Here is a 12,380-nt window from a genome sequence, read left to right on the forward strand (position 1 = left end):
TAAGTACATTGATTTTCCGGGACAGGGTTTCTCCATTGTTTTTGGTTCCTGTCCTGGAACTAGCTCTTGTAGACCAGGCTGGTCTCGAACTCACAGAGATCCACCTGCCTCTGCTTCCTGAGTGCTAGAATTAAAGGCGTGTGCCACCACCCCCTGAACTTTCTAAACAAATGTCTGAGCATATGTCCATATGTGTGTATGTGTGTGTGTGCGCTCACATGTGTGCACAGGTGCATGTTTGTGCACACTTGGAGCCAGAGGACAGTGTTGGATGTTATCTGCAGAAATGGCATTCTGCCTCCTGAAATAAACTCTCATTGGCTTGGAGCACCCCAATTGGGTTAGGCTGAGCCTCACGCGTCTTCCTGCTTCTGCCTCTGGATCAGTGGGAAGGACTCTAGGGACAGAATTCAGGTCCTCTTGCTTGTGTGGTAAGCATTTTAATGACTGAGTCCCTCTCCAGTCCCTTTTGTTAACTTAAATAGCCTTGACACTTCTGAATTTTCTGACCACTTATTTTATGGAATGCTGATGGTTTGGTCTTGACAGCTTGTGACTGCAGTGAGCTATTTCTGGTGAGAGCACCTAGAAACAATACTGTATCTTTTACATGCAGCACAGTGAGAAGTTTCTGACTTCAGTTTGCTTACTAAGTACTTTGCAGCACATGACACCACACCAGGAAGTTCATGATATCAGTTTGTCTCCTGACTACTAATGTTTACCTCGATCCTTTGCTTAAAGTGGTATCCACCAATTGTCGCCACCATAAAGTTAGTATGTTGGGCTTCTCCAGAAAACCAAACCCCATACTGTATGCATATAGAGCTTTATTTTGAGGGATTGTCTTGTACAGGTATGAGGATGGCAAGTTTGGAATTAGCGAGGAGCAGCACAGTGTAATTTAATGCTGCAGTTTATGTCCAAAGGTAGTCTGCTGGGAGAGTATCCTCCTATGGAGGTGAGCCTTTTCCCTTAGCATGGATGAGGCTCCATTGTGATGGGGGACAGAGCTGCTGAGAGAGTATCCTCCTATAGAGGTCAGCTTTTTCCCTTAGTGTGGATGAGGCTCCATTGTGATGTGGGACAGAGCTGGTGGCTGTAAATGTCAATCCCATCCAGAACATGACCTCATAGAGACATCAGTAATAGTGTTTGTTCAAAGATATCCACATTAGGGCCTCACTAAGTTAACATGTAAAATTAATCATGGTAGTTAATGTCTTTCCTTTTGTGTGGGGAGAGGTGGGTTTATTCATTTAATTTACTTATTTATTTATTGGTGGGAAAAATAGGACTTTGCTATGTTGCCTAGTACCCAGGTTGGCCTCAAATTCCCAAGCTCACATAATATTGTTGCTTCCTTCTTCTAAGACTATAGTTTTGGTGGAATGTTCCCTAAGGCACCGCTGAGGCACTTCCTTTTCTTCTTTCTGTACTGGGGATTGAAGCAGGGATGTGCCATGCAGGGAGTACCCTGCCCCTGAGCTACTCTCCTTCCCTTCCTGTTCTTTCTTGAAAACACTCTTATCCGCAGTCTTAGTGCCCATCGGTAGTCTTATCAGAAATCACTGATTTTTATCTCATGGCTAAAAACACCCTCATATCCTTCATTTATTTATTTCTTAGAATTCTGTTGTAAGAAAAATCATATTTTCTGTTGAAGAATGGTGTATAGAGGTCAGGATCCAATTTTTGCTGCTTTTCTTTTTTTTAAACAGGTCTCACTGTAAAGCCCTGGATGACCTGGAACTTCTTATGTAGACCAGGCTGGCCTGGATCTAACCAAGACCCGCCTGCCTCTGTCTGATTTCCAAGTGCTAGGATTTCAATGATTTTGGTAGGTGTAATTTCTTTTTAGTTTCATGGATCAATCATAATGTCTCATATTCACGTAGGCCCAGATGTAAAGAAAAAAACTGAAGAGCAAGATGTTGGATGTGAAAATAACCTCATTGTACAGTATCAGCGAGGAAATGCAGTTCAAACATTAGACTTGAACATCAGTGAACATGTACCAGGTACGGTGTTTCTAACTAGTTCCTCTGGAGGAGATCTTTCTAGAGAGACCTAGAAACGGGAAAGGTTAATATGTGAGGGAGTGTTTGCTTGCTTTCTCGTAGATGTTGAAATGTGTTCCCTTCCTTTTGGTTAGCAGCAGCCAAGACAGTTAGGGTCTTTACCATAGTTCATTTATAGTGATTCTTAAAGTTGTTGAAAAGGTAGAACAGCTGAAAATCATTGCACTTTTGTGGGATACTGTCTGGATATAGTATTATTGTGTTAAATTCCATTATGTGACATAGGAGCAGTTCTATTAGAAAACATTATATTACAGCCACACAATATAAAGCCAGTCAGAGATTTCCCAGTCCAGAGGTTGGCCTACATGGAGAAACAAGTTGTGGTGTAAGCATTTGTCAATCTTTGGTCTGAGGCGCCCTCTACTCTCTTAGAAACTAGATGCTGTGTCAATTTGAACTAGTACAGCAGTCCAGTATTTGAGTGCTGGATTTGTAGCAATGACAGTGAAAATCATTTATTTTTCTCCTACATACAATACATTTATGAACATTTTACTAAAAGTTTAATTTTGGTAGGTGATTATTCATGCTGCTTTTGTTTAGCTTTTCCATATAATATTTTTTTACATCCCAGTTCTTTTCCTTTATAGCTGATTTTTTAAAAGGTAAATTAATTCTTTGACTTTATAGAAATAGAAGAATTGCCTCCAGTTGACCATGGCGTTCCTATTACAGACCGAAGGAGCACTTTTCAGGCACATGTGGCCCCCGTAGTCTGTCCTCAGCAGGTGCGTGACTGCCCTACCCGCCTTGGCCCTCTTCCACCAGTGTGGTCCTGGGGTGACTGTCCTACCCGCCTTGGCCCTCTCCCACCAGTGTGGTCCTGGGGTGTTTTCACATCCACACCTTTCTTCTCACTCGCATGACTTCACATGAGAAAAGTATCATTTATTTGTTTTCCCACTCCCAAATTTCTGTGACCACAAGAGATTTGCCTGTTTTTGCTTTTAAAATTGTATTTAAATTTTGATTTTTTGCTGAGGATTAAACTAGGTCATTTCTATTCAAGATAAGCATTCTACCACTGAGCACCAATGTTAGAGCTGTATTTAAATTCTGATTAGATCTTATTCTTTATGAAAATCTTTTCTTAATCTTTAAGAAAAACTCTGTTACTATAGAAATTCATGATGCTTACTAGCTGGTCAAAAAGAATTATTTGTTCTACTGAATATGTGAAGCTAAGTCTTTTTTACTGTTGCCTGATAAGGGAGAGCATTTGGGCCCATATGCCAAGTCCAGTCTTCCACATGTCTTGGCGTTAGTCGACCTTATTCCTACCAAAGGATGTAAATGACAGCTCATTCTTCAAAACCTCTGTTTGTAGGTCCTTGTCTCTCTTCTTCTTTTCAGCAGGGCCTGTCTTTATGATCTAGCAGAAATGTAACTGTTCTGATGGGCAAGGCAGTTCCAATTTTACATAAACCGCAAACAACAGGAGAAGTTACAGTCCATTGCTCACCCTCCAGGGGTAGCTCCTTCCTTTGGACTCTGTTTCTACTCTGACCTCCACCCCTTTTCTTTTCTTTGCGGTGCTGGGAATCAGACCCAGAACCTCACATCTCTATGCCAGTGCCCTATTGCCCCAGCCCTCTAAGCATCTCTGAAGCATTGACTCTTAGGAATAGAGTTCTTTTTACAAGGACTTTACTCTCAGTGTCTGGGACGGGACATTTCTTCTGCCTAGATGTGTGCTCAGGAGGACCGCTTTTCCACTCAGCTGACTGATCTTCTCTTGTCCTTGGCTTTGCTCATATCCCTCAGGTTCCTTCTCACACACTCTAATGAATTTGCCATCCTGGACCCTCTTCTCGGTCACAGACCTTTAGACTGTGAGCTGAGATTGTCTTTAAGACGGTTGCCTACCCTACTGTATTGATCCCGAGCCTGCGACTTGAAAGTGGTAACTGATGACAGCAAGTGCATAGTATATGTTAGACTTGGCCTCTCTGAGTTCATCTCAAGTGGTTTTCAGTATTTCTATGAGTTTGTGGCGTTCTGACTGCCTCTCACTCTCTTTTCCAGCCAGCCTCCTTCTCACAGAATCTTTGCTGATTTCCATTGCAAAGGAAAAGTCTAAACTCTAGCCATTTGTTTAATTCCTAATGTACCATTAATGGTTCTTCTTGCCTCTTCTTCAGATTCTTAAGGAGCTGCATGCAGCATTTCCTCAGCCTCTCTTCTTACTCCTTACAGGGTTGACAGGAAATTCAGATACCAGTTAATGCTGAGTCTTGGGTAGACATTCATAACACATACTCACTCATATTCAATAATTTTACATTTATGTGGAAATATATCTCTTGTTGATTGGAAATTTTTGTTTTGACTTTGCATTTTTTTAAATTGTTATTTAGTTATTTATCCAATCCTCCTATTTCTTGCATTTGTCCTCTGAGTGAATTTCTTCCTTATGCTCCTTCTTCTCCCTTGCATTTTGATGCAGAAGGACTGTCACTTCCAAGGGCTGGCTCAGGACTCCTCTGTGAAGCATGCCTGATTCCTAGAGAAAGTTGTGATTTTTATGGGAGCATGCTGTACTGTACACCTACCATAAGAGTGGGCACACTGAGGAAATTTCAGAGCTAGCTTCTGGAAATGCTTGCGTTTACATGAAAAGTTCTCTGCCTGAGGAACACATTTCTCATATATTGTGCCTTAGACATACAGACTAAAACATCTGTTGGTTATTAGTGCTCAGGAAGTGTCTGCCCTATTAGATCACTTCAGAACTCAGTGGACCCTTTAAGGAACTGTTTTGGTATAAGGTTTATATGAAATCACTTTAATTCTAATTTTCTAGCATTTAGAGAGCAAATAAAAGTCATATTTGTTTATATACTGTTTTTAAAGGTGAAAATGGTTCTTGCCAAGTTGTATGAAAATAAGAAAATAGCCAGTGCCACCCACAATATCTATGCCTATAGGTAAGTGACTGTCAGTCTTTAGACTATGTAATTCATAAACAGTGTTTGGGAAATTATGCATGATTTTGAAATATAGCTGTTTTTTTATTATACTAGTAGACCTGTGAAATATTTACACACTGCAGGAAGAGAGACAGAAGGAGGGCACTGCTTCTGCTAACTGCCTTTGCTAGTGTTTGGTGTGTGTTGTCTTTTCTGTGAGACGCTAACTCTTTTCAGTACTATAACTTGTGTCCTCTATTTTTAATTTGATAAAAATATTTTCTATATTTACTTGATTAAAAATTGTTTCAATGTCTTTGGGTTCTACACCTCAATTTATTTTGCTGTCTCTTTTTCATTGTACTTTATCTGATGTTCACTATTGTGAAGCAAATCTGGCCGACATGTTTTGAATGTGAATTGGATTATTTCTGCAGAGTAGCTTTATCACTTCTCCTTTTTGTGCGCATGTGTGGGGAGACATGTTTTTCTGAGTGGAGGCCAGAGATCATTGCGTGAGACAAGGCTTCCAGATAAGCCTGGAGCTCACTAGTTTGGCTAGACTAACTGGCCAGTACATCCTCATCCCCCCTGGTCTTTGTTCCCTCAGTGCAGGGCTACAGGGACACATTGCTACCCCAGACTTTTCCATGGGTGCTGGGGTTGCAGACTTAGGGCCTCATGCTTGTACTGAGCTGGTAAGGTGCTTACCTTCCAGCTCCTCACCTTTTTAAAAAATGAAGTGCAGATATAATTAAAAGGAAGAAAATGATTTTATAGTAGAATTATCAAAAAGCATGAATACTTCTGAAACTTGATATATATTTCAAATTTTCCCAAAGGTTATTTTTCAATCCATTTATACTCCTATAAATAATGAGTTGAGAGCTTTTGGGGTTTGAGTGCAAGTGTTGCTGGTTTGCGAAGACATAAAGAAGATTTGAAAATACACCAAATAATAAGACATAAAGAACATTGAAAACATACCAAATAATAAGAGTTAAGATGGAGTTTAGCCCTAAAGTAAAACAGAATATAGATAGATGGAGTTGGTATAGTTTATAAAGTCTAGGTTAGCCAGACTTTAAATTCAAAAGATTCAGTTTGCATAAGAGAGTTTTTCCTATTAGTTGCTTCACATCTTAAAAAAAAAAAAAAGATTTACATGCATATGAATGTGTGCCCCCTGAACAGTATCTAGATAGAAATTTAATGTAGTCCTTTTTGTTTGCTTACTTGCTTGCTTATTTATTTGTTTGTTTGTTTGCTTGGGTAGGGTCTCATATAGCCCAGGCTGACCTCCAACTTGCTTTATTGGGTGTTAAACTGATCCCACTTTTACCTTCTAAGTGTTGGGGTCACAGTCACTTACTGCCATGTCCAGCAATATATTAAAACTTGATATCTGGATGAAATGAGAGGAAGAAAATAAAACATTCACGTACGCTGGCCTTCATCTCCATTTTTCCATTCTGTGTGGGCTCTTTGAAGATAGGAGTGTGCTTCCTATTTCTTGCATATCCCCTTGCAGGTCCTGTGGTATAATGCCTTGATGCAGTATATTCTCTGCAGCCAGCTCTCTGTCACGGCTCTGCATTAACTCACAGCTTTCAGGAAATTGCATGTGTAAATTCTCACAAAAGCAGCACTTTAGTAAAAAGGGGAAACCGCTGGGTCCTAGTGTCCTCATTGTGAAGATGAGCTTATGTGCCCAGCCAGCCATAAGAATGCCTCAGACAGAGTTCAAGAAGGATTTTAAGATAAATATGTTAATTTCTGAGGTGGTCATATTGAGGACTAACATTTATATGACATATTTATTATACTTTGATGGTTCCAAGTATAGCCCTTTCTGTATATTTTAGGATATACTGTGAGGACAAGCAGACCTTCTTACAGGACTGTGAGGATGATGGAGAAACAGCTGCTGGGGGCCGTCTTCTTCATCTCATGGAGGTCAGTATAGAGCTCAACTCCGAATATGCACTTACAAACCTTAGAGTTTTCCAACAGACCAGAGCTCCACTTAGGAAGAATGATGTGTGGTACTGGTCATAAACATTGATTGAGGAGCAATCTTCACCACTGGATTGAGTCAGAGTGCCAACAGTTAATACCGAGTGTATTCTAGGAAAGAATACAAGATTGTCTGCACCTGTGGGAAACTGCTCCTTGTTTCCTTGCAGTGACTTCCCTGCGTCTCTTCTCTTCTGTCTCTGTGAAACTTCCTGTTAGTCGGTTACTGAAACATGAGGTAGATGAAGGATGTTTCATTGTTAAAAGTTAAATTGCTTTTCTCTTTTTATGTTCTGAGCCATTTTCTTGGCTGTCTTCCAAAGGTTTTTTGTTTGTTTGTTTTGTTTTGTTTTTAGATTTTGTTAACAGGGTTTCTCTGTGTAGGTCTGGCTGTCCTGGAACTCACTCTGTAGACCAGGCTGGACTTGAACTTACAATGATCCACCTGCGTGCTGAGATTAAAGGTGTGCGCCACCACTGCCTGGCACAAAGTTTGTGTATTTTTAACAATTTTGCATTTAATTTTCTTAAGCAATATTTTCTTCCTTATTAAAAATAGTTTCTCCTTTCTAAAAAAAATATTTTATGTATATGGATGTTTGTATGCATTATGTCTGTGTGCCATGTGCATGCAGTACCTGCAGAGGCCCGAAGATATCATTGGATCCCCTGTAACTGGAGTTTCAGATGATTGAACTGTTATGTGGGTGCTGGGAATTGAACCTGTGTCCTTGCAAGAACAGCAAGTGCTCTTAATGACTGACCCATCTCTCCAGCTCCTGTATTAACTTTTTTCCTGTTTTTCATAGGATTCTTATTCAGTTTTTACAGAGAAAGTAGCTTTTAAATTTTGTCTGTATGCATTCATCTGAGTTCCTTTATTGAACTGTTTTAGCCCTAAGTTTTTCCAGGTCCATTTTAGTTTGTGTATCTCATCATTTCTCATCCTGCTGTTTTCCTTCATGCATCTGGTGATCGCAGATTGTGCATTAGCTTGAAGAGTGGATTATTTTTTGCCTCAGTAGTCACTGTGGTCTCTTTTATTCCTGTATGTGGAGTTTGCTTTCTAATGAGGCCTTTCTCTTAAGTAGGAGCTTTGTCTTGTATCAGATGTGAACATTGGTGGCTTCATTTCAAAGGCCACACTTATCACGTGTCACAGGTCCTCTTCTATTTGGTAGTTGGTTCAGGTTTTTGTTTGTTTTTGCTTATGTTTCTGGTAAAAACAAAACAAAACAAAAACAAACCATAGCTTTCTCTGACTGATGGTTCTAAAGTTAACAGTTTGAGATTATAGAACACTGTATTGCCCTACCAAATTTCCTTTGTCCTAACTTTTCCTCCCTGAGTTGTTAGAAACTACTAAGTGCATGCTGTTTTATATATCAGATATTTCATTCTTTTGTTTGTTTGTTTTTTGTTTTTTTTCGAAACAAGGTTTCTCTGTGTAACAGTCCTGTCTGTCCTGGAACTCACTTTATAATCAGGCTCGCCTCAGACTCATTGAGCTCCGCCTGGCCTGCCTCTGCCTCCCATGTTCTGGGATTAAAGGTGTGCACCACTACCTGGTGGTTATTTCATTCTTTCAACTCACATTTGTACATATCTATTTATGTGTTATTATGCTTCTGACAATAACAGATTTTGAATGTGAAGAATGTCATGGTGGTGGTATCCCGTTGGTATGGAGGAATTCTGCTAGGACCTGATCGTTTCAAACACATCAACAACTGTGCCAGGAATATACTGGTGGAGAAGAACTTCATAAGTTCAGCTGTAAGTAGCTGTCGGTGCTGTGGCTAGAGCTTGCTATCAGTGTGAACGACAAAAGGGAAATTAAGGATGGGTGAAAATATTAACATTGTATTGGTAAAGCTATTGAACTAGGAAGCTGAAGACCTAGACTTTAGTCAGAATATGGGAGAATCTAATTTTCTATGTCTGGTCTGTAGAGTTTGTAGTAGAAAAAGCTGAAAGCCCTTTAAATACTATCTGAGGCCCAGAGAGTGGTGAGCTCTCACACTGAGAGTCGATGTAAAGTCCCCAAATCCTGTGTTGGTTTCAGAGTACGTGCTTCCCTGGCATGTCTGTGGATGTGTTCTTTATATGTTGAGTTTGTTTTGCTTATACTTTACATACGTTCATAACTATTTAGACTTGGAAGAATGGCAATAGATGGAAATATTATAGTAGACTATAAGCCAAAGTGTCTTCAGGCACAATGCTGATGCCTTTAAAAGTACTTATGATTTTCCATTTAGACCAGCTGTGTGGTTGCTGTGAGGGCCTGTCCATACATGGTGCTGCATTGACTGCTTTCTTTTTCAGGAGGAGTCCTCTAAGAGTTTGGGAAAGAAGAAAGTAAAGAAAGACAAGAAGAGGAGTGAGCATTAATACTTGAAACTGTATAAAATGTTAATTTTCGAGTCATGTGTACACATTCCACAGTGGTTAATGAACACACAAAGCTGACACACATGATAGCTCAAGTCAGCCACCATCATGGACACCAGCATACTACGTTTCCTTCTTTGGTTCTATCATTTGCCGGAAATAGAGAATTTAGGATCTATTCCCATGTGTGTCAGGCTTATGCAGAAGAACTGACACAAGCTTAATTACCACTTCCTATAACTCGGAGGTGTACCTGAGCTGACTGTCCACTTCAGTTCAGGTGCCTTCGTTTAGCAGGGAGACGTGTCTTCAGATGACCATTAATGCCTGGTTTCTTGTGGTAGAAATTGCCATACTGTTGCGTAAACATGCTTTAGTGCTCCCTGTAGCTTATTTGAGTGGGAGCTCGTTGATGACTGACATCTTGGAGAGTCTTTTCCTTGTGACTTCACAAGCTTGTCATGTTTCATTTTGTAGTGTTTATCATGGAGTAATAGATTAAGTAAAAATCCAGAAGTATTCATCTGTGATTATGTGCCAAGTGTTTATCATGAGTGACAGATGAAGTGACATCCAGAAGTATTCACCTGTGATTATGTGCCAAGTGTTATTCCTCAGTATTGTTGCAAATTGGTTGCAACAGTTTGTAAAATTTTAAAAAAGTGATTTTTTTGTTATAATTCCTGTAGTGGAACATAGTGATCCAAGTCTCTGGGGCTCTTCCATTCTGCAAGTGTGTTGATGAAATATTACAGTGTTGCTGGACAACCTGGAAGCCCCTTCTGTGTGCTCTTCCCTGTGCTGTGCCCGATGTAGGGACGCTGAGAGAATAAGTTAGAGGTGGCAGAATGCCACTGATGTGGGCTGAGAACTGGACTAGTTTGATGCACACTTGCTCGACTCTTTTAGTTCTGTGGTTTTTTGCTGAGAGGTGGAGGGACAGATCTTTTCATTAGAAAAAGAAGTTTTTGTCTACAAATTCTTGGCAAATCTCCCTTTTGAAAAGTGTTTTATTTCTTTCATTTTTTTCACTTGCATGTTACTTGTAAGGAAAAAGACTGGGAGTTTCCCTTTGAGATGTAGGTAAGTTGTGCGCTGTTATCTTTCAGGCAAGATGCCAGCAATTACTAAGCTGATCAAGTGATTACAGGCTTGTTTGACTTCACTCCCAAGGACGGGATAAGAAGTTAGGAAGCAGCTTTGGGGTGGTACTGGAACGTGGAGCACGTCAGGTTGGGCAGATGTTTTTCTTTACCCTTCAACCTTGAAAGATGTACACCCTCACTTGGTATTTTAAATAGGATCCAGGACCCAGCTCTACACTAGAGTGGGTTCTGAGACAGAAGTCTTATTTTCAACATTATTTAATGTTGTAAGCTATCGAGAATTATAGGATGACCTATATGTGTGTGTTTGGAGCACTTAACCTCTGTTTCCATGAAATGCTGAGTATATCCTATGTATTAACTTACAGAAGTTAAACATTATTTGCTAAAGATAATTTCACAGTCTTGACATTTCAGACATGTGAAAAGCGGTAAAAGCACTAAGATTTATGCTGCAGGCGGAAGGAGTAATTTTTCCAGCATTCTGGTTTTGAGTTTATTCCCTGGTGTTTTGTCTAAAATGTATTAGTGTTTACAGAAGACAAAACATTTTTTATATCTCTGACCTCATTTTCCTTCACTTAAAAAATGTTGTTTTCTTAATTTTATAAGATTACTAACAGTGTTTTGTGGGTTGAGCTCCTTAGCCTTCTTCTCTTCGGATGGGAGGAGCTATCCCAAATTCCTCAGTTCTAATACCAGAAAATACATAGTTAACACTTACCATCAATACAAAATAATGATAACATATTTTTCTCTATTAAAATAGAGAAAAATCATTTGTAGAGAATTTTCTAGTTCTCCAAATACCTTTCTGTAGCCAGGCATCTGCTGTGGTGTTCTCTGTATTATTTTAGTTAACATGGTCTTCCCGTGCCAGTGTAAAGGCAGCATCTACTTTGATGGGCATAGATAGCATTAGCTGCATAAGGAGGTGTCTGTGTGCCTCGATACAGGCTGCTGGGAGGAAATTAGTTAAAACCAGTCACAGAACAGATGAAGCAGATACTGTGTGCAGGTCAGGTTCAGTGTATTGGGAAAGCTTTAACCACATCCAGTTCACTAAAGAGATAACCATAAGTGGTGTATTCAGTTCTTATTTTTTTCTTATGCATGGTTTTGTATATATGGTTATTTTTATTTCCATAAAAATGGTATTAAAGTATATATACTGTTTTTTATCCTGTACATTTCATATCGAAGTATATTGTTAACATTTTCCCATATCAATAAATATTCTTCTATGGCTTAACTTTTTATGATTGCATTGTATTCTGTCTTCGGGTACTTTGTAATACACAAACTTGTCCCCCAGTTGTTTCCAGCAAGTTTTTTCTTCTTCAGATTTTAGCTCTCAGAAGCAAATGTGAAGTATTGTTTCATTGCATGAAACATGGGATTCTTCATGACGGACTTATATATTCTCGCAGTACTTTATAGAGTAGCCCCGTCCTTATCCTCATCACTATTAGAAAATGCTCAGAGTATCAGTTTAAAAAAAAAAGTGGGAAAATAAGCGGTGTGGTTAGTAAAATTCCCTGTGTCCATAAGAAAGTGCCATTATAGAAGCCCTTTGTACCATAACTCAGTCTTGCCTAGTAACAGCATCATATGAAGTCCTGAGTTTCTTTTCCAGACTAGGGAAATGCATTCTAGACACAGCTCCTTTGTTAGATACATGTTTCCAGTTTCCTTGAATATAGAACTACCTTCCTCCTCTTAGCAGTGCCTGTCAGCAGAGACCTGAATCATCTCCATCCCACTTTTTTTTTAAATTACATTATTGTATTATTAAACTGTCTTCAGTATTATCCATAAGTTTTAGCCCCAGATAATTGTAAGGACAGATATTGCAGACATTTCAAATGCAA

The 12,380-nt window shown here is 39.4% G+C and overlaps 1 protein-coding gene across 2 annotated transcripts in view; it reads left to right on the forward strand.

The window, feature by feature from the left end:
* Impact (impact RWD domain protein) overlaps positions 1-11,761 on the forward strand; it is a 20,193-nt gene extending 8,432 nt beyond the window's left edge. For both annotated transcript variants that reach the window (XM_005355776.3, XM_026783601.1), the window contains exons 6-11: positions 1,899-2,021; positions 2,715-2,812; positions 4,938-5,011; positions 6,859-6,949; positions 8,651-8,785; positions 9,338-11,761. In XM_005355776.3, the coding sequence (XP_005355833.1) occupies positions 1,899-2,021; positions 2,715-2,812; positions 4,938-5,011; positions 6,859-6,949; positions 8,651-8,785; positions 9,338-9,403 (587 nt within the window). In that variant the 3' untranslated portion in view covers positions 9,404-11,761. The remainder of the gene's footprint in view (positions 1-1,898; positions 2,022-2,714; positions 2,813-4,937; positions 5,012-6,858; positions 6,950-8,650; positions 8,786-9,337) is intronic.
* Positions 11,762-12,380: the final 619 nt, after the last annotated feature.

The sequence above is a fragment of the Microtus ochrogaster genome, chromosome 18 (genome assembly GCF_000317375.1).
Source record: "Microtus ochrogaster isolate Prairie Vole_2 chromosome 18, MicOch1.0, whole genome shotgun sequence".
In the NCBI taxonomy this organism is placed as follows: Eukaryota; Metazoa; Chordata; class Mammalia; order Rodentia; family Cricetidae; genus Microtus; species Microtus ochrogaster.